The following is a 22,969-nucleotide window of genomic DNA, read 5'->3' on the forward strand; positions in this document are numbered from 1 at the left end:
AGTTTGACTTTTTCTTTCACTCTCTCGGAGTTCAACGGAGAGAAGTGCCTCACTGCTGCATCTCCAGATTTTTGCATTGCAAACTTGACATCTGACAGCATTCAGGTCCTGCTATTTTCTCCGTGCTGCCACAACGACCTGTAAATGTGTCGTGTGCTTCACTGCTAATATTTGACCTTTTATTCTCATTAAAGCTCCTGTGAGAAGTTTTTTGTTGGCTATGAAACAGACTGAAATTTATTCTGATGACACTATGTGACCTACAAAGCAAACCAGACCGTCAGCGATAAGACTGATTATTTCTATGCAGTTATTTTTAATGCCTGAAGTCACTGGTGGGGGCTGTCAGACGAAGCAGTTAACTGCACGCTGCCTGTGTTTACATTTTCCAGGGCAAACATTGAAAGTGACTGAACAAAAAACACCACTTAAGCATGTACAGGACAAAATCAGCAAAGAGATAAGAGGTACGGCTTTGTCCACAGGGGGCGCCAAAATCAACACAAACCGAAAGCTCATCAGCTTTAAGTTTCCACATTTTATTTTAGTTTTAGTTAATTTATTAAACCTTGGATTTAAGAAGGCAAGCTGTATATAGGTCTATGAATTTAAAAAACATAAACAATGAGCAGTGACGACAGTCACTGGGTCATACGGTTACCGTCACAGCCCTAGGTGTGACCACAGTTTAAAGGTCAGGTCTTTGCATGCATTGTTTAAATACATTTAATTTATTTGTTTTGTTTACCTTTAATCTTGTAGTAAAAACACAGCATATAATTACATAAAAAGGGCAGGTATGATAAGCTAAAGCTTTAGCCTACAACGTCTACTCTACAAAGACACAGTAAAAGCAACCATAAAATCTGTTGCCATACACATGAAAATAAGCAATGCTCATGAAACAGATAGATTGTAAAGGTGAGTATAGCTCACTGACATGAAGATAGTGTTTACTGTTTACTAGCTAATTATTTCTGCTGTACCCAAGAGACAATCTAATTGGCCCTCGCTATAAAAACACTATTATACATTATTTCTGCTTATCAATAATCAAGTGTGCCATACAATAACCACTATCAGGTATAGACAGGAATAAAGCCTAAAGTTTAAATGAAATGTTTGACCTGGATGCAAGTAATTGTGATTCAGCTGCTAGACTTAAATTGAAAAGCGTTCTTTCTGAAACTCTTTTGTGTGTTCATTACTTTTTTTAGAAAATAGCAAGACTACAAACACAACAAAAACAGCGGGAAATAAAAGATAGAAACAGCATAGCGTAGGTAATGGCAACCACAGCTATCATTAAACTAAATAGAAAGCAGTGTCTCTTTAAAAGGCTAAGTGTATACATGGTTAAAAAAGAGCGAATAAAAGGAACACACACAGCAAGGTGCTTTAAACTGGACAACCACAGAGTCAGGACTCTTCACCTGGAAAAAAAATCAGTACAAGGTCCCAAATTTAATGAAACACACTTCCTCTCTTTTCATTATAAAATCTCCAGTCATCATGTGTCTGCCATTTCTCCCAAAACAGCTCATCATGAGAGGTGTACAAAAGAAAATGAGCTTGTTGCTTCAATGATGACGAGTGGATTAGGTTCCCATCACTTCCCAAAAACCTCTTTACGACATGATCAGACATGACTCACATCGATTACAAACACATGATTCTGTCAGACATTTGAATTAGGGATGCACCATATTATCTGCTATATTTATATGCTATATAAATAATCGATTATTAATAAAATTATCAGCACGTTAGCGGCAGATTATGGCTTGAAAATGACATATCAGCATCGGAATATGAGTCATTTTCTGCCGATATTTTCCGCCGATAAAACATCGGTCATGCGAGGAGCAGCCAAATCTCATTCATTCAACACTACAACCTTGACTGCCCATCATTGGCAAAAAGGGTAGAAAAATATCGGCATATCGGATATCGGCAAAAAATCCAATATCGTGCATCCTTGCTTTGAATAAACTCTCTTCTCTCCTTGTTTCCAGGGTTGTTTGATTCTGAGCGACGAGCTCAATCACACGTCTCTCATCTTGGGGGCCAGACTGTCAGGAGCGACGATCCGGGTGTTCAAACACAACAGTAAGCCCATCAACATGCATCGTCTTTCGTCTGCTTTGCAACAACATATTGATATTTAAGTTAACGGCAGTGAGATCTGTGTTGTGACTGTTGTGTGTTTTTCCGGAGATTGTCTGCTGATGCACTTTGAATTTGTTTGTTCAGCATCCTCTCCTCACATCATGCATATTTTCTTCCATCTATTCCAAACTGTTGCTGCTGTGAGAAACACATTACTTTCTGCGCCGTGCAGGATTTGCCTCTGGGAAGACCTACTTAAAATTCTGTGTTTACAGCAGCAAATGTAAAAAGCTTTAATGAAATGGGTTCAGTTTACAGTCACGACTGTGTTTTATCCATCAGCAGCAGAGCGGCGGAAAGAAGTCTATTTAAATGAAAATGTCCTCTTATTTAAACCATCTGTTCACTATTAAATTGTCAAATTGTGAATAGATGATAAGGGAGAGTATTAAGCCTGAATGATACAACATTCATCGCGCTTGCTTTGGAAACACGCTCTGCTCTTTTAGGAGACAGGACGAATGAGCCGGTGTGCCGGCAGCAAATGTGTCCTGACAGGTACAAGCAGAGTCGGTTATGGGTCCTCCAAGCACCTCCCAGGAGCCTGACTACAGGCAGAGAGCCCTCAGGCACCTGAGCAGCTGACCCCTCCTTACCTCTGTGCTGCCAGAGCCAGAAACCAATCACTCTGTTATTAGTGCAAAGCCGAAATATACATACCAAGAGGGGTTTTAGCTTTATTTAACCTTTAATTTACCAGGAATATTCCACTTAAAGTGCAAAATCTTTTGTCTCGGCAAAGACAGCAGCAAAACGGAGTTTACATAAAAGAACAAACAACAGAGTTATACAAACAGAAATTAAATCAAACAAAGGATTTGCATGTTTCAGCAGCAATACCTGAGCATTCACTGCTCATATAACCCTTAACCTCTTTTATTATCTTGCATGCTTAGAAAATGATCTAGGTTAAAATGACTCAGCAGCTCAGACTGAGATAAGGGAGCACAACTTTTAAAGCGAATGGCACAAAGTCATACCAACAAACTTAACCACAAAAACAAAGAGGAAAGAATATAAAAGATGTATAATAAATAGTCAGTGTTGCATTCTCCGTCTTAAATTTCAGAGAGCTCGCTCTTTGAAATATTTGCGTGTTGACAGAGATGGAGTTTCATAGCAGGGAGCAGGAGAACTGGTTGGTCCTGTCGTGCTTTGTCAGGCTTGTTTGTTGAAAATACTTCAAATAGCTATACATGAAGGACGCTCCCTTTGAAGGCTGGTGTTCTGTCAAACATTTAAATGTATTCATTGTCAGTTTAAGCTTTGTTTATGAAGCTTGAAGCATTCGTGCAGCCTCAGGGTCAATGCAAAGATAATAACATGTTATGGATACAGCCATTCAGAAGCGTCTACCATCCTCCTCATCACAGTCATGCAGGATCTCATATCAGGCTGCGGCTTATCTTAAATCAGCGCTTAACTGTGAAGTAATCTTTCCCTCATTCTTGTCCCTGCACACAGCCAGCCGATCATTTACTGTCTGGTTTCCTCAATGTTGAAATTAATAACACAGGGTGCACTCTTCTCTGTGGAGCTTCAGGAAGTGATTTTATCACTCCTAAGAGAACCTGTTTTGTGCTGAGGCAGGGATATCGATCATCTGTGACGGATTATCGGCTATGACGGGTTTGCTTGCTGCTCAGCCAGAAATAATTGGATTGCAGTCATACTTTAAATACTTCTCCTTGTTAACCACAGCTATTCAACACTGCCATCTGCTGGAGTGTGCAACAGAGGATCATTAATAGTGTCACCATTACTTGTTAGACAATCTGAATGCTGCTGGGAAATTTCAATCATAGTTCTAAGCAGCCATGCAGACTGCAGAGAGGAAACCTCTGGCCAAACCCATTACCTCAAGGTAGTGAGGTAATCCTTTCTGCTGCAGTCATTGCAGGTGTTCATTAGCGTCAGACTGCAGAGGTATTTCCTGTTTGTTGTTTGTTGAAGGTGTTTCTGTTAGATACACTTGTGTACTCTGTGATCTGCCCTGCCCTGTGGGAACTATGACTCTACTTCTTTGCTTTTGGTGTTTCTTGCGAGCTTTCTGTTGAGGTATTGCTGCACTCTTGTAAAACAAAGGTGGAAGAAGAACACACAAGTTCTGTAACTTGTGTCCTGCAGTAACAGTGCAGCGTCCGGTGTGTCCCTCTGAAGGACATTTCTAGCAGCTGTTTCTGTGCTAAGCTAACTGAAGCTCACCTCATATTAGGAGACTATTTTAACCTGAAATCTTGTGAACATAAACTTCATGTCTTTCATGTTTGATATGCACTGATCAATATGCAAAGGAAGTGTCCTTTCTGTGTGCTCCCTTCATTTAGGTTGAAATCAGCCTTGATGTTTGCAGGTGGAGTGCAATGATGCAAAACAATCAATCATTTCCCTCAAATGCATTAAAGCTAAAGTAACCCGCCTGTCTTGAAAATGTGAGGAGTAGAAAGTCCAAATATGTGTTTTAAAAAGTGACTGGTAAAAGTCTTTTATTTGTTTTTCACTTTCTGTTTCACTCTCGCTCGTTTGTGTGTGTGTTTTTGTGTGTTTGTGTGTCAGACATGCACAGTCTGGAGAAGATGCTCAGAGAGGCGGTCGTCTCAGGGCAGCCTCGGACCCACCGACCCTGGAAGAAGATCCTCATCATGGTGGAAGGCATCTATAGGTCAGCCTCTTTATACCACACACACATTTTAGCGTAGTCGCTCTCTTACACACACAAATCTTGGGTCAGTTGCTGCTGTAGTATCAATCTTTGTAAGTACCTGCTTCCAGGTGGTCTTCAGCAGAGTTCTGCACAGGCACTCAGGTAGAAATCCTCATTTGTAACCTGAGAGAGCTTCCAGCCGGTGTTTAGCACTTCCTGTAATGCTCTCTTTTTCAATTGCTTCCCTCTCCACCATTAAATAATAGCTTGTGTGTGTGCGTGTGTGTACGGCTGGGTACAGTTTGATTACAGAAGAAAGGAGAAAGGTATTGTGTGTGTGTCTCTCTCTGCAGTGAGCGATCCTGAGTCTGAGTGACCCTCTCCATCTGCTCATTAGCTCCAAATCAAGGCCAAATGGAGCCACAGAGATTGACTTGGCTACACCCCCAGCTCCAACTGTTTAGCACAGACACTCTCTTCTCCTTTCTTCCCTCTTCAGTGCAAAATATCAACCCATCTGAACCGAACATGTTGTATTCATTGTGCATTTTGTAGACATGTTGTGGTGTAACTCGTTGATCTGAACAGATCACCCCTCACAGTTCAGCAAGTAATAAATCCTTAACTGCCAAGTTGCAGTGGAAAGACCAAGGCTAGATGAGACAGGATGTTATGCTGGTTTTAGGTTGCATGAATTAAAAGCACTTCTGTTTGTCGAATATAAGAAATGGGTCATAAAGTGTCAATATGTCCCCTTATATTGGCTGCTTTGTATCAAACGGGGACTACACTTTAGGGTCTTTTTAGCTCACAGCTGTGTGTGATAACAATCAGTCTCTTCAGGGTAGTAACTTTATCCCAAAGCTTTCTGTAGTCTAGAGATGCTGTTTACTCATGTTACAGTGCTGTGCTGGGTCCACAAACTAAAGACAGAGTCCTGTCACGTTTCGGGTGTAAACAAACAGGGAAAGGACCCAGATGCAGAAAGATGTATTTGTTTTAACACAAACACAAAAAAACAGCAAAAGGCTTACTGTGCAGTGTCCAGAAATCAAACGTCAAACTTAAATCAAAAAACACAAGAAGAGCCACGAGGAAAATACAAAATAGTCCAGGTAATGTCTTAACAAAGTCCACAGGAGAAAACGCGGGTGACTTTCACACAATGTTCACAAAGATAGACGAAGAAACAACAAGGTCCGTCTCAATTCAGGGGCTGCATCCCTCTGGTGAATGCAATACGTTTCCGTACAAAAGAAATACAAAACTTTGTTGTTTGTTGTTTTGGCCGACTCACACAAAACGTGCAGCAGGTGTAAAAGTTTACACAAAGTTGCTCTGCAACAGTTTGCACCATAGCTACATGTTTTACTTTTATGCCCTGAAGAGGACTCAGAGATACACGTCGATTTTTATATCATCGACGTTTTATTTTTGAAGTATTGTGAATACAAAGGCAGTTTAGATTAATCAAAGTAGCAATGTGCTATTAGAAAGAAAATTGAGGATGCAATACTTTACGTAACGTTAGCTAAAGTTACTTCCTTTGTCGGTGGAGCCATAAAATGATCTGATCTGTCAAACTGTGATACGATCCAAACTGAGCCCAGTCAGCTGTTCTGACTCCATCTTTGTTTCATGACAATCCTTTTTATCAAATGAAGAAGAAAAAATCTTAAAAACAGCCTTCAGTTGGTTTTAATTAAATCTTACTTCCACAACAATGCCGGTGATTTAAGAGACAACTTAATTGCACATCATCAGACGGCCGTTATCAGGCACTATGTCAGACTCAGACATTAAAGAAATGCCGCCTTTAGTTCCGGCACTGAAAGGACTAAAGCCCCATCTACGCCTCCCTGTAACATCAAAAGGCCGGGATAAAGAGTGCGCATGCTTTAGCTGCATCCTGGGCCGCCTTTGATGTCCACATGGGTCCTGGTGAAACTCTGTCTTATGTCATTTAGGCTGCAGACGTTCTCAGCCGTAGAGAGGAGAGCAGGTCTGGGATTGTTCCCCGGCTGTACTCTCACTGCTGCTGTCTGTTTGTGGCCTTAAAAGGCTTGCATCAGTAGGGAGGACGAGATAGGAGAGAGGTGGGAGTGAAAAGAAAGAGTCCTCAAAGATCAGGGCTTGTCACATTATGTAACATACAGTCAGAGATGTGCAGATGCTCTGCAGATAAAGTGAGGTCGGGGTCAGATTCGTTTCCTCTTGACGTCATCATTTTAACAGTGTGGTGTCTAATTAATGAAATGTGTGTGTTCATATCCTCTTCAGCATGGAGGGCTCAGTGGTGCGACTTCCTGAGATCGTGGCTCTGAAGAAGAAGTATAAGGCCTACCTGTACCTGGATGAGGCTCACAGTATCGGAGCAGTGGGGCGATCAGGGAGGGGCGTGACCGAGCTGTTTGATGTGAACCCGGCTGATGTGGACGTGATGATGGGCACCTTCACCAAGAGCTTTGGGGCTGCTGGAGGCTACATCGCAGGGAAGAAGGTGCTTGTTGGATCTTTGTTAGTCAGCTTTCTCTGATCATTTCTAATCAACATCCTTTTATTTATATCAAAATATTTTCATTATGAATGTATCCAAGTGTTACAGAAATGTTTCCTACCCACATTTATTATACAGGCAGGTCTACACAGACCACTGTGTCGCCTTATGGTTTCTGGTTTTATAAGATAACAGACAGAAAGGAGTGATTGAAAACTTGATGAAAGAGAAGCACAGCATAGGGAGACAATCCAACAAGGAAAATCAAGATACTTTGCTTAAAACACGATACAAAAGAAACGCAAGGCAATTTTAAAAGACATAAATAGGGTATAAAAAAACAAATCATGGTAGAAGATAAAATAGGCTAAACAAGAGGATAAATATAACCATGCACTGCAAGAATCTTACACAATTAAATATAGTAAAAGGCTTGAGGACAGATAAGTGTAAGTTGCTCCCCTCCACCCCTGTACCCCGTCCTGGAGTCTGTGGTCCTCGGACAGGAGCCTGCTCACCATTCGCCTCACCCACCTGCAGACAGGGAGAGAGCCTTCAGTGTGGCAGCCCCCAGCCTCAGGAACTCTCTCCCTGTTGAGATCCACAACGCAAAACAACCATTCACTCTGCTCAGAACCTTCCTTTTCAACACAATCTACAATCAATACAAACTGTTACCCAGCTCACTTTGCTTTCTCTCCTTGTACTTGAACTTGCATGTAAAGCGACCTTGGGTTTGTTGAAAGGCGCTTTATAGAAACTAAAGTCATTATCATAATTAAGTTTAAGATTAAAAGAAGGAATAGAAAAAACAAAAAAGCAGCATGAATAACACAAAAAAACAGCCTCATTCGCTGTTGTACCATCCAGCATCATTATTTTAATTTCCCTCCGGAGGCTGGAGACTATCCCAGCTGTCATTGGGCGAGAGGTGGGGTCACACCTGGACTGATCGCCACTCAATCACAGGGCTGACACATAGAGACAGACAACCTTTCACGCTCACATTCACACCTACGGTCAATTTAGAGTCACCAATGAACCTAACGAGCATGTGTTTGGACTGTGGAAGGAAGCCGGGGGGAACCCACGCATGCACGGGGAGAACATGAAAACTCCACACAGAAAGACCCACTAAGTCCAAACCACTGCACCACCGTGCAGCTCCCCGCAGAAATATATGAAGATAGAAAGTTATAATTCTCTCCAAAGAGCTCCTTTTAAATTGAGAAACTTTCAGATAGTTTCTGATTGTAGATCTGAGAAAAGAGTCAAGTGATTCTTTACATGCAAACTTATTCTGCTGTAACAATATGGAGAAAAGGGAACTGTCTCCTCCTCATGTTTGAAGCACTAAAAATGTGTAAGAGGGAAATTGGAAACACTGAAGGCAGAAACTAGAAACTCTTGTTGCTCTTCAGAAATAATCAGCTAAATTTATAGATGCACGTAGGAGGGATTAATCAGTCTGAAACGCTTCCAATAGCCTCGGGTAAGTAGCCATTTTTGGGACATCTAATAACTCAGCTTTTCCCAGCATTGATTAAAGAACCTGGCAACTATTGTTTGTGTAAAAACATGAATTAATTTGGCTTCTTAGCAGGTTGAACACATCTCAAAAGTCTTCAAATACCGTTTTCAGGTCTGTTTTAAAGATGAATGAGACTCACTCATACACCCTCCATCACGCCCCTCCTCTCTCGCGGCTCTCATGTGTCCAACAAATGTTCCCCCGCCTGTGACTCGGAGCCTTTCTAATTCCTTCTTACTCCATTAAAAAGTACACTTTAGTACATAACCACACCGGTTTCTGCGGCAGTTGATTAGAAAGCAACAGAGGAAACGGCCATGCTGCTTGAATTAGGTATTCATTGAGGGACCCTTCCTGCCGTCGCCTCATGTCGCCTCAGCCCCGCTCTGCCATAATAAGAAGGTAAAGCTGGCAGAGGGCCAGCCCCTTCTTGTGGCGGGCGTCGGAACTGCGCTCCAGATTTAACGGGATGACTTTTAACAAGCATGATAATGTTTGAAGTATGAACACTCTGCCTGGGCTGACAGCTGGCTGTAGTAAAGTCCTGAAAGAAAGAGGCAGGAAGAAAGAGAGAGCCTTTAGATTTGACGTATTTGTTGTTGTGGTGAAATCCCCCAAATCCTACACTAAGACTCAGCAGATGTGTTCTGGAAAACAGTCATGTTATAGCTATTTTATGAGAGGACCAAAATAAATACCCCAATAAATACACTCAAAGCTCCTTCTAATTCCCTTTAACCTTGCATGCAGGAGGTTTTATTCATTAACTCTTCACTCGAGGCCTGGATATCACTGAATTAATTTATTAAACACATCTGTTAAAGAGAAAAGGGTGCTGCTCTGGCACTGCTTCTACTCTGCAGCATTCTGGACATGTATCCCCACATCAGTATTGCGGCCAACATGTGTCTGAGGAAACACTCCGAGCTGTCACTCTGCGCCGCAGACGTGAGATGGATTTCGGACACGTTCTCTTAACAGGTTTATCTTGGTCGCACCGAAATCCTCCGAGGCCCTAAAGCGGTGAAAATCCCCCGCCTTAACCTAAAACAGATGTCAGGTTGTTTCAGGGTTCTTATCCTACATTTGAGCATTTCCCCTTAAAATCCCTTCCCCTCATCTGTGTCTGTGTGTGAGGAAGCCGCAGCCGCCGCCCAGTGGGGAGGACAGATGGCGGAGAGTGGAAATGGTGGCCAGACAGCATCTCCGGCTACGTGTCATCACCCCGCACCCGCTGGCCACCGCTCAGCCACCGAACGGCAGCCCTTCACAGCTCCAGGCCCGCTCCCAACCTCAGACCACTTACACACACACGTGCTTAAATCAGTTTCCTGAGATCCTGCTCTTCCCTTATAAACCACAGAATTAATCTCCTGCTGACATTTAGGAAGAACGAGCAGGACATCTTCTGGCTCAATTCAGGGATGCTTTCTCAAATTAGGAGCTGGAGCAGAAAAGATCCAGAGGTTAATTTCAGTCAATGCGGACATAGTCACGGGGTCAAACCACCCGTCACACTTGCACTCTGTTCGTGCACTTGCTTGAGGGTCCGCCATATTTAGGCCGTACCAAAACACTTCATGGGGAGTGGGAATGTTTTAAAAAATATTCCGTCGATAAGTCTAAACTGATGCTTACTCAGTGAGCATGTGAGCATTCCTTCCTGATACTGATGCCGATACTTAGACTATCCCTCCGATACCAGCAGGACTTAAAAAACACAAATTATTTTTGGTAAAAGCACTGATTGATGACATTTTACTAGCTTTGACTGACATTAAACTCTCCCCTAGAGCTGCCCTTGTGTTGTTTTTTATCGTCACAAGAATCTGAGGGGTTGGAGGGGTTAATAAAATATAGTATTAGAGCGTTGCATGGAATGATGTACTCGCCGTTAGGCTGTATCCCAGGTCGATATGTTACAGGTATAGGAACAACTCTAGTTAGATTGCACTTAGAATCACGTATATCCTTCTCGAGACTTAAAATGTTCATGTGTGGAGTCTGCATGTTCTCCCTGTGCATGTGTGGGTTCCCTCCAGGTACTCCGGCTTCCTCCCACAGTCCAAAGACATGCTCGCTAGGTTAAGTGGTGACTCTAAAATTGCCCTGTAGGTGTGAATGTAAGCGTGAAAGGTTTTCTGTCTCCCTGTGATTGACTGGCGATCAGTCCAGGTGTAACCTCGCCTCTCGCCCAATGACAGCTGGGATAGTCTCCAGCAGCCCCGATGACCCTGAAGAAGATAAGCAGAATAGATGATGGATGGATGGATGTTGCAAAAAGGAGCATTTATAAACATCAGAGTGAAAAATTACAGGATTTTTTGCAAAAACATCAAGACAACAACACGGTCACGGTCCATGGTGAAAAGTAAGACAGGTCCTGTTCCCGCCGCAGAGAGAGGAGTCTGTCCTGAAGCTTGCGGCTGTATTATGTCCACTACACGTTAACAGAGGATGCTTGTGATACCTTCTGCTGTGATTTAACACGATATGATTAAAAATTGATCGATTAATTCAGCTGTGAGGGAGACTAGAGAGTCCACTCTTTGACCGAGCAGGAGAGGGAAGTGTTTTAATTGATTGTCAGGTGTTGACTTTACATGAGCTCACTCTAGTGGTGTTAGAATAAAAGTGCAGGGACACACTTCTGTTACAAGGAGATGTCAAATAAAGAGTTTATGTGTTTAAATACTTAAAGAATCAGTTGCTCTGAATGTTGTAAAAAAATTCGACTGTATACATATTGTTTTATATCTGTGCTGATTGTCTGTGTTTCCTGTTCTGCAGGAGCTGGTGGACTACCTGCGCAGTCACTCTCACAGTTCAGTGTACGCCTCAGCCGTGTCTCCTCCTGTCACCGAGCAGATCATGCGTGCCATGAAGTGCATCATGGGAAAAGACGGGAGCACAGAGGGTGAGTGTCGGACTCCCAGTGAACGTCACCCTCAATCTCAGTCTTATTACGCACACGCTCGTCAAACCTGATGTTCTTCAAACACACAAATATTATGTCTGGCTGCTTATAAAAATTTTTACACCTTCATATAATTTTTATGGAAACAATAGCAAACCACATCCAGAGGGCAGAACCGGTGTTAGCATGAGGAGCGAGAGCAGAGCTGCAGGGGAAGACAAACAGCTGCTGGGTCAGAAAATGTGGAAACAATCACAGGGGTCTGCAGCGGGAGAAAGAGGAGGGGGTCGTGCAGGCCCTGAGCACACGTGACCCCAACATGGAGGAAATCATTTTCATGTGTGTGTTGTGAGGAGCTGCGTACCTCTGAGAAGTTTCGGCTTTAATGGCATCAGACACTCGGGCAGGGAAGTAGTAATTACAAGAGCGGTCGCTGTGCTGGCAGAGCTTGTTGAGTTGTTGTTCTGGTTGTAGTTTCAATAGAAGGAGCTTTAGTGGGAGGACAGTGTAGACATGTTGTGGTGGAGGAAGTCTTGGTTAGTAAGTGGCAGTTTTATATTAATTACCCAAATGTAAAGTGTAAGGGAGCGATGTTAACTTAGTGGCATATAAAATTACACAAGCTGTCTGTGGTTAATCACTCAGAGAGCTAAATCAGGCCATTTAATGATCCCTAATCCGCCCTTTAATCATTTATTTAAATATATATATATATAAAAATCTTCCAATAAGGGACTACCACTTACACTTTTCACGCAGCCACACAGAGTTAAAGGCAGTTCGCACTCTTGTAGCGGTTAGCTTTTGCTGCATTCTAGGCTAATGCTAACTACCGTAACATGCAGAATATAAGGAGCAGTCTGTTTTTGGGGGGTATCCCAGACGGAAAAAAGTTTTTCTATCGCTATATATTATTAACAAAGTTATTTTAACACTACTTCAAGTTATTTTCATTTGAAAATACACACAAATTACAGCCTACCATCTATTTTCACCATGCAGAGTTTGTAATCCTGCTAGCTACCGGTGCGGTAGCTGAGCTCAGCCTACGGTAACGTTGACAGTTGTGAGGGTTGCAGCTGCACTGAAGATCGTGAAGCTTTAGCTAGATTATAGCGGCATCATCTGGGTAAAATACTGTAACATGATAAAATACCTCTCTCTGCATTTTATCACAGCTAGAAGGTTCCTGGTTCAAATCCCGGTTCAGACGTAGTGGGTCTTTCTGTGTGGAGTCTGCATGTTCTCCCCATGCATGCGTGGGTTCCCTCCGGGTACTCCGGCCTCCTCCCACAGTCTAAAGACATGCTCGTTATTGGTTCATTGGTGACTCTAAAATGATGAATGTGAATGTGAGCGTGAAAGGTCATCTGTCTCTATGTGTCAGCCCTGTGATTGACTGGTGATCTGTCCAGGCTGTCCCCGCCTCTCGCCCAATGACAGCTGGGATCGGCTCCAGCTCCCCGCGACCCCTAACAGGATATGCAGAAAAGATGGGTGGATGGATATTGGTCACACCGGTATATAGGACGCAGGCTCCTTTTTAGATGAAACAAAAATGTATTAAAAGTTTGTGTTATACACCGAATTTTACTGTAATCATTTCCTGTTCTAACAGTATCAGATGGCATTGCCACACTTAGAAAGTGTTTGATCTGCAATGAAAGCATTTAAAGTGGTTAAAGAATATAATATATATTTTATATTTCCCAAACAAGCGATGGACACAAAGTTTACAGTCTTTCAGCCTCCTGCAATCAAATGAACATCGTTCGATCTTGCTCAGATCAAGAGACAGTTACTGCTGCATCTCTCCATGCAGCATGGCTCTTTACTTAAAAACAGTAGCCATGAGTCTAACTAATAAACAAACTATGTTGTTTACATTTAAATACTTTGTGTAAATACGTTACGATACGATGAAGTTTATTGTTGTTTCATTGTTGTTTTAAAGCTACCATTAATTAGCGAAATAAGGAAACTAAATAACATTTCGGATGCCTTCTGTGTTTGTTAAAACAACAACATACTTCTTTTCTTGGATTCAAAAGATCCGTCATGAACACATTTAAATTCCAGCTTCACGTCCGGTCTCTTGTCACTTCATCTTTTTCATACCTGGCCTGAAAACTCTTCAGAGGATTAAACAGTGGTGTTAAGTTTGAGGTGTATTGTAGCTTCATGCAGAGGTGAGTAACTTTGTCTTCTGGCTCTGAACCAGGCATGCTTCACGTCTGACGTAGCCCAGGGAAATAACTGTTGTGGAAAAATCCGTCTTGACCTGTCTTATAGAGAGGAGGCAGCAAGCAAACAGCAGATTTTCACAACACCTCAGATGTCCATCATAATGCTGTAAAAATCCAGCTGAGACAGAAAACTTCACACACTCAGTAACGTGTTTATTCCTCTCTCTCTCTCCGCCTGCCTCTGCTGCTCTCCTCTTTCCTGTTGATGTTGAATTTCACACTTTAAAGCAAACAGCTCTGAAATAGAGGAAAACTCAGACTGACAGCAGCATCCACACATTCTCACCTCCTCATATGATCTCTGCGGCTGGCAGCAGGTTTCTGACCTCCATGCCCTCTATCTTAGCAGAGAGGAACAATTTACAAAATGGGGCCTGTGCTTTTTGGCAGCCGCCTGAATGTTCGTTTTTTTTCCTCTTTCCCCGTCTCCCTCTCTCTCTCTCTCTCTGCTGAGATAAGGGGATTTAAAGTGCTCTCTTACATCCCCATGAAAGAACTGCCAATCTCTTCCCAGGTAATCAGAGGGAAACAGAGCTGTGTTCCAAGGCTGGGCCGTGCCAAACTGTGCTGCAGCCGCGGAGCAGCAGCCTCCCCAGAGATCCACATCATTTGGAAACACAGGGGGTTGGCGGGGCAGGCCCCACATGCTGCCTTTCATTTGTTTTCTCATACATTTACCTGAGATACATGTGAGCTTTATTTGTATTCCGTCTCAGTCGTGGCTACGCTCCAGTGATGCGTAGTCACTCATTTTGTGTGAAATCTATCGTATACAATTTGCAATCCCTCATTTGGCAACATGTTAGTGCATATAGCACAAAACTGAACCATCTGCTGCTGCAGCTGAGATGTGATCATGAGCGTGTTCATAGTGGAGGCTGGAGCGGCGCAGATGGAGGAGCAGGAGTCAGGATGAGGTGGCATCTTGTCAGAGGTGGAAAGAGTACACACATTCTTCCCTTAAGTACAAGTAGTGATCCCTGTACAGAAAAAGTTTCCTGCAGTCACTGTGCAGGTTTTAGCAGTTGTTTCTGTGCTAAGCTAACTGAAGCTAACCTCATCACTGAAAAACATTATAGTTATAATCTTGAAGATCTCAGTGTCTTTCTGTTTGCCGGCTCCTTATGGCGATAAAAGGGAATTGATGGAGCACACGTCCCAGATAACCAGACGTCCACGGTCGGCTCCGGTTGTAACTCTTGATTTTCCTGGCTGACGGTCGCTTTCCTTTTCAGACTGTTTGCTTCATCTGAGCGTCGAGTTTGTTTCCTCTTCTTTGGATTTTCACTTCTTGTTGAAGTTGTATCTGTAGTCATCCATCTTTTCTTTGTTTGTTCAGCCATAGTAGATTACTGTTTACTCGCAACACTTGCAGAGAGCGGAAAAGCAGCCGCTTAGCTCCGCCTACCCTCTCTGGCAGACCAACCACTGCTGGTGATTTTTTCTGTTGACGTCGCCACAGACGCCCAGTCCATAATTCTGCAACTGCAAAGGCTTTCATCAGTGGGCCAGAGGCTCAATCATCATTGTGTTACCTCATTCGGCGATAGATAGAGACTTAACAGACATTTATTGCCATGAAAATCTTCGAGATCCAGTGTGTAAATCAGCTGGATGGGGAATGTCTCACTGCTGGTCGTCGGCCATGTTGGCTGCTTCTCTTTCATCCCTGTCGCTCCCAGACATCACATTCACTAGACGCCACTTCTCCACGCTCCACCTTCCCTCTCTGTCTGTTTGTATTTACACTTCTTGTACCTCCTTTTCTTCATGTTAGGTCTGTCGTGCACGATGTGTCCTCATAGATACACCAAGGAATCAGCTTTTCTGTGTGTTTTTGTTTTATCCATTTGGGTTGAAATGAGCCTCTCAGATGCATTCAAACTACAGTACCAACCATGTTTAGTAGGAAGTAGATATTTGTGTTAAAATGTGGGCGGTAAAAGAAAAATAAACACTCAAATAAAGTGCAGATACCTACAGACTCCACTTAACAAAATGTGTGTACCTCGTTACTTCCCAATCTCTGGAACTTGTTATTTCAGCTTCTAGTCACAGGTGATGTTCCTCCCTGCAGGGAAGAGTGGAAATATGTGAGTTTGTACTTTACTCATGTGCGTCTGCTGGTGTCTTTGTTTAAATCGCAGGAATCAGACGAGTCCGCCAACTGGCAGAGAACACCCGATACTTCAGGGCCAGACTGAAGGAGATGGGCTTCATCATCTACGGCAACGATGACTCACCTGTGGTCCCAATCCTGCTCTACATGCCCGGAAAAGTGGTGTGAGTACGCTTCGACTCTCCCCAAAGGCCACTTCACTCTGACAGTAGAGGCCTGAATTAAATGAAATAAATATTAACTCGAGCCATCCCTTGTCATCACGAGTAACGTCAGGTCAGCTCGTATGTATCATCGCTAAGTGATCTGGATGTGTGCCATGTTACGCTCCAGAGTTTCCATGAATCAGTGCAGCCTGGTCTGCTGTTACCACTTAAAAGGCAACATCAGGTATTGATTAGGTATAACTCTGGATTATTGGAGCCACTCAGCTTTAATCAAGTGGCTATAAAGTGTCTTTCAATGCCAGTCACAATGAATATCCATGAAAAGGAGCAGCAGAAGCACTAATCTTATTTAAAAAAAACAAAAAACAGACATTTAAAAAAATTAAAATGTTTTTTGGTTTATTTTTCATCATGACTGAGTAAGAGCATTAAATAACACGGCTTTTAGTTTGGGGCAGTCGAGGCTTGAATTCCCCGGCCCGTCCACTCAGCCACCGAATGAAGACGCAGTCATCAGAGATTTGCAGCTTCCATTCCTTCTAAATTGTTAGTTATGTGCTATTTTTTAATTTATGGTGCTTTGCAGAAATTATCATAAGATTATCACACCACACATCCCAGCCACATAATTAAGGATTTTAGGGGGTTTGAAGGAGCAACATTCCTCAACGAGAGTTCAAACCTTAAGAATGTTGGCCGTGTGTGTTTGTGTGCAAGTGTGAGAGATAAGCTGCATCAGGGATTCCCAAACAGGGGTAGCCCATGAGGAACTGGTGCGTTTGCTACACGGATAGATTATGGAGAAACAAAACTAATTCAAAATAATAATAATAAATAATAATCTGATTTGATTAAAAGAATGAACCCGTTTGTTCAGACAGCTGTTACACCTGAACACCGTATAATGCACTCATGTAAGAGCGAGGAAAGGTAGTTAATAAGTGGTCCACAAGTCAAAACAGTTTCCTGAAAGTAAGATAAACATTTGAAATGATAGCTTAGAGTTTGGGCTCAAAATGTAAATAAAGCTATTTATGAACGCAGCACGCAGGCTATCATCAAATTGTCATCTTAAAGCTCCTGTGACGAGTTTTTTGGTGGTTATGAAACAGACATTAATACTGATGCCTCTATATGACCTACAAAAGCAAGCAAGACCAACAGTGACAAGATCGATTATGCCTATACAGATATTTTTAATGCCTGAAACTGCTGCTGAGGGCTCGGTGCCAGACGAACAGCATGTGGGCGAAACAGCCCAAAGATCCTCGATGAGTGATATTTTTAAATGTTAAAAGAAAGCAGGAACCAGAAACCACTTCTTACACACGTACAGGACAAGATCAGCAAAGAGATGTTAAGTACTTCTTGTCAACAGGGGGCACCAAACACGACACCAACTGAAAGTTTCTCACAGGAGCTTTAAAGTCATAATGGATAATCAACTGAAAAAGGCTTAAAGTTTAGCTTAAATGGTAGAAGTAGTTAGCTTGAAGTGCTGAAACAGTGAGCTAAAATAATAGGGTTTCATGTTAGCTTGCTAATCAATCATTTAACTAAGCAAAAGTAACGGATGAACCTTTGAAACTTTTAGGTATCATTAAAATATTTCACTTGAGTGATGGATGAAAGGTTGGAAAGGTTTAGCATAACTGAACAAAGCACCTGAACATTGATTAACAATAACTGTAAAAACATCCACAGTGATTAGTGATATTTAGAACCTGATCTACCCAACATCCCTCTGACCTGCTCACTGGCTGCAGCCCAACCAGATCCCTCAGATCTTCAGGTACGAGCCTCCTGCGTGTACCAAGAGCTAAAACCAAAGCAGGTGAAGGTGCGTTCAGTAACTATGGTGCTGTCGTACATTTTTGTCATTCTTAAAAAAAAATCAGTCTCAGGTCTACATGTTTAGCATCAATATAGGGAAATTTGATGTTCAGAAAATTAGAATTAAGTGATTCAATGAACACTCCGATCACTTTAGCAGGGATTTAGTGTTTGTATCTGCTGTAAACTGCGATCATAATATAAAAATATATTCTGTTTTTATCTGTTTTTCTTCTCTCCAGGGCGTTCTCTCGTGAAATGCTGAGAAGAAATATTGGTGTAGTTGTCGTCGGCTTCCCAGCCACACCGATCACAGAGGCCCGAGCTCGCTTCTGCCTGTCTGCAGGACACACTAGAGCCATGCTGGACCAGGTACACACCAACACTCACCAACATGAAACCTCTCTCAGGTTCGAGATTCACTTCAACATGTTCTGAGACGTTTCCTTTGTCCTCAGGTGCTGCATCATCTGGACGAGGTCGGAGACGCTTTCTGTCTGAAGTTCTCACGGCGGAAATATCCCGCCTGGTCCGACCTCCAGGAGGAGAAAGGCTTTGAGCTGAGCAGTTGATATGACCTTTGACACCTTCTTTTCTCAGTGTCAGACCTGAGTCTGAGTGTCCGTGCAGCAGCAGACACGTAAACACACAACGTAGACAAACACCGGTGTCTCACAGCAGAACAGGAGCCAAATGTGTGACAGCTGCTTTTTATACGTTTATGAAACACTGTGATTTAACACTTATTGGAGAAACGATTGTTAAACCCTTCTGAAATGTTTATTGTGAATATATAATGGAATTATTGCACAAGCATTGCTGGATTTGTCTAAAACTCAAGTACTTTGTAAAATATATTTTGTTATTTAGCTTTTATATTGGGACCGTTTCTCTGCTCTCACATTTGATGACAGTTTAAAAGAGGGCTCGTGTTTTTAATCTTATTACTCGTGTCTATATTTAGACACGTTTTTATGGAAGCATTTTTTACTCATCAGATGTCAGCCACCATTTATTTAAAATCCGGTGTTTATTATAACAGATACAGAATGATGCAGAGAATTGGATGTGAGGAGTCCCATTTACTTCCTTAATATGAAGTAGTTGTTTTAAGTTATGGAAATGGTATTTCTAGTGTGAAATCGTTTCCTTCGGTGAACCGCTGTGATGCTAAAAAACAGAAATTTATTGTTATTTTTTTCCAATAAAACACAAAAACTGTCGTGAAAGCTTCCTGGATGTTTTTCAATAGAAAGGTGGATTAGTTATGAAAATCAGAGGCTTTTAAAGGTCCTTGAAGGGTTGTTTGTTGTCTCTTCTATAAACTGCCCACCAAACAGCTGTTGTGAGACAGTGCACTGCATGCATAGGTATACGGGGCCGTTGTGCGGACTAAGGCCGGTTAAGGGGGAACCCCCTAGTGGTCGTAGACAAAAATGAATATTAATTTATTGTAATGCTTTGCTCCGTAATAATAGATACAAATAGTAAACTCATTGTGTGACTGATTATTTTCATAAAGCTGTGGCACGGCAGCCTGCAGGGACACTCACACACGCACCCATGACGGGCAAAGAAGGAGAGGTCAACCTTCTGTCAACACTGTCACATACTCTGTTTCTGAGTCAAGCAGCTATGGCGACAGGTTCAGGACAGATTCTGTGGCCTAACTCTCACAATATGTCATCGCTCTGCTTCTGTTGTACAGATTACATTTCCTTTTTTTGTGAACCTCCATCCTTAAAGTTCAAACTACGCCTGTTTTTAACCTTGCGTCTGCGTACACAACCGGCTGCGTCGTGAAGTAATTGCTCTACGCGTGTTACTGGAGGATACCTCTAGAGGGCACACCAGAGAGCTCAGGCCGTATGCAGCTACCGTATGTGCAGGATGTAAACAACAGACATGGCGACACGCTAAGAGGTTACTATGATGTTCATTCTGAGATGACTGTGATTTCGGTGGTCAGAAAACACCGTCGGCACCGTTCCCGCTCCGTCTCTCCAACATGCTCCTCCGTGCACCGACGTAACAATCCCGGACACGACTTCTAAAACAGAACTTATCTGTCTGCAGCTGTTTGACAGGCATGTTTGTCTCTGTGCAGCGGCAACGACACATCATACAGATGTGGAGAATTGTGGACTCTTCAGAACTTTCTGCCATTGTCCCTGCTGCTGTGTCGACCCGGTCACATCCCCTCTGCCTCTACACTGCCCCTACTGTTCATGTGCAGACTGCAACTCATGTACGCTTAGCATTAATTTTTGAGGATGTGCACAGCCAACGCATCAAACAGACACAGGGAACGTGTGGCAGCCATCATGGGCACGTGAACACGTAGTTTAAAGCAAGCATATCTCCAGCCTAAGACATAGTGCCGAGGTAAAGGGCTGACGTCCATGTGAAGATGTGACAGAAACTGACACACAGCGTACACTCAAACTGACATGTTTGTTTATATGTAGGAGTCTTTTAAGTGGCTAAAGTACGTGGTGCTCCTGACCCCGTCTGCAGCCGTGCTTAGCTTAGCTTCTGTGTAGGAACTCCGGCCGGCTTCTCCTAACAGGGGCCGTGCTGACTGTTAAAGCTAGACTTTAGCACTAAACTGATATACTGTCGCTAATGCATAGGGTCATTATGAATTACTTAGAAGTCTTTGGTGTTTTGTATTTTAATAAAATAACATTGTGAGAATAAAAGAAGACTTTTTTAGGAAAAGTCAGGGTCCTAAAGTTACACTGTTCATTTCAACAAACTTTAAAACCGTCTAAACGTCAGCCTCTGCACGTCTCCATGCTGAACTGTTCATCTCAGCAGTAAATCATAGCCTCGCTGTAGCTAATAGATCATGCAGCAATTACGGCTCTGACACGCAGTCAAATCTGAACAACCCCTGCGAAGAATGACAAAGGTGTTACGGCTTGTTTTGTGGTGAGACTGCTCGTATTCACCGAGTCTTAACAGCTTAATGGTTGATGTTTTAAAGACCTGCTGTTCCCTTTCACACACAAACTGTGCAACAGTTGTGAAGGTAAGCATGCCGAGTATGCAGCACCTGAGCCAACAGAAACCTAACCTAGCAATTAGCGCTGAACTCCGAATTCTCGTGGTATGGGGTAATCATTTGATTAACACAGGAAGGATTATAGATGGATGATAAATGTGTTTTCACAGTGTGTCAGATCGGGTCTAGTCGACACTTGTTTGCCCGCGGGACATTAGCATGTTTGTGTTTTTTCCTCCTCATAAACAACAGTGATAACATTTTACAAGTTGGAGTTAAATCAAAATAAGCATCCTTTGGGAAAAACATGCTCGATGCAGACGTAGACGCAGAAGAAAAAAGGTGAAATTTAAAGAAAAAAGCGTCTTTCCCCTGAAGGAGAAATGTACGCTGTATACTGGATCACTTTGTTCTGCACGTGAACGCTCACATCTGGCTCCTATAGCCAGAAACAATAGAAAACAGTTTGTTAATCCTCAAATCTGTGATGTCATAGCAGTGTACTGTTCCATAAAGATCTGGAGGAGATGGGGAAAGGTGGCCTCAAAGCGTTGGGGGTGCACTGAGCTCCTCTGGACGTCTGTTATTAATTTGTGTTTACTTTCACCTTTAGTCTAAATGTGAACATTGTTGAATTCACACTGAGGACAGATGTGTGTAAAGAGAAACTCAAAAGCTTAACTCTCTGAGCTCCGCTGTGATTATGCACAAACTCTAACCTGCTGAGATTTAACAGAAACATTTGATGTTTAGTTGCACAGCAGGAAAATCTTTCAAAGCATCTCATGAGGCCGACTGTGAGGATGAGATTAAGTTTAAAGAAGGTATCTTATCGCCGCCTTTTTTGAACTGCTTTAGTTTCCTTGTGGTGGAAAATAAAGGCCTGCCGTCCTCTCTGCAGGAAAAAGCTGACAACAATCCTGAGTCCCATGCACGGGACGTCACAAATAAATCAGTGTACGACAAACACTGAACAAGCTTACAAGCCAGGTGCGCTGAGCACAGACACAGATACCTGCTAATCATCCATCCATCCATTTTCTTCTGCTGATCCAGGGTCAGGTCGCTCCTGGTAGATCCTGAGGCGTTCCCAGGCCAGGTGGGATATATAATCGCTCCATCAGGCTCTGGGTGTACTCTGGGGTTTCCTCCCAGTTGGACGCGCCTGGAAAACCTCCACAAGGAGGCGCCCAAGGGGATCCTGATCAGACGCTCCTTTCAATGTGAAGGAGTAGCGGCTCTACTCTGAGCTCCCTCCGGAAGTCGGAGCTCTTGAGCCCAGACTCCCTGCAGAGGAAACTAATTTCGGCCACTTCCGCCGTATCCGCGATCTCATTCTTTTGGTCACTACCCAAAGTTCATGACTACAGGTGAGTTTTGGTAAATTGAGCGCTTCCCCTCACGGATCAGCTCCTTCTTCACCATGACGGTCTGGTACAACACCCCCACTACTGCTTACACTGCACCGACCCATCTGCTAATCTCACAAGCACTGATTAGCAGGTTGGTCTCAATTAGTGCTAACATACATTATTTGTCTGATATTTACATGAACAAATCTCCTAACAGCCCCAACAGCACAAACACGGACAGCTGGCAGCTCCCAGCTGTCACTCAAAGAGGCCACGCCCCTAATGCTGCATCACTTTAAGCCTTAATATAATGTAAACAGGTGAGTTGTATAAAGATTCTCCCCGTACAGTTGTCATGAAGAGAGAAATGAGCTATAGAGACCCAACCTGTTTTTTGTACCAGGCTGTAAACATGTTTATTTCTGCTGTAAAGTTTAACATGGGGCTCTATGGGGACTGACTCACTGCTGGAGACAGCCTCAAGTGG

At 42.9% G+C, this 22,969-nt stretch overlaps 1 protein-coding gene across 1 annotated transcript in view; it reads left to right on the forward strand.

Annotated features, from left to right (window-relative positions):
• sptlc3 (serine palmitoyltransferase, long chain base subunit 3) overlaps positions 1–19,348 on the forward strand; it is a 32,621-nt gene extending 13,273 nt beyond the window's left edge. Inside the window, exons 6-12 of the mRNA XM_069658672.1 lie at positions 2,016–2,109; positions 4,726–4,831; positions 7,094–7,313; positions 11,632–11,758; positions 16,152–16,287; positions 18,366–18,495; positions 18,582–19,348. Coding sequence (XP_069514773.1) covers positions 2,016–2,109; positions 4,726–4,831; positions 7,094–7,313; positions 11,632–11,758; positions 16,152–16,287; positions 18,366–18,495; positions 18,582–18,695 — 927 coding nt within the window. The 3' untranslated portion in view covers positions 18,696–19,348. The remainder of the gene's footprint in view (positions 1–2,015; positions 2,110–4,725; positions 4,832–7,093; positions 7,314–11,631; positions 11,759–16,151; positions 16,288–18,365; positions 18,496–18,581) is intronic.
• The last annotated feature ends 3,621 nt before the right edge of the window (positions 19,349–22,969 follow it).

The sequence above is a fragment of the Semicossyphus pulcher genome, unplaced genomic scaffold, assembly GCF_022749685.1.
Source record: "Semicossyphus pulcher isolate SPU_LCO1_2020_fin unplaced genomic scaffold, fSemPul1.0.p SCAF_12, whole genome shotgun sequence".
Taxonomy (NCBI): domain Eukaryota; kingdom Metazoa; phylum Chordata; class Actinopteri; order Labriformes; family Labridae; genus Semicossyphus; species Semicossyphus pulcher.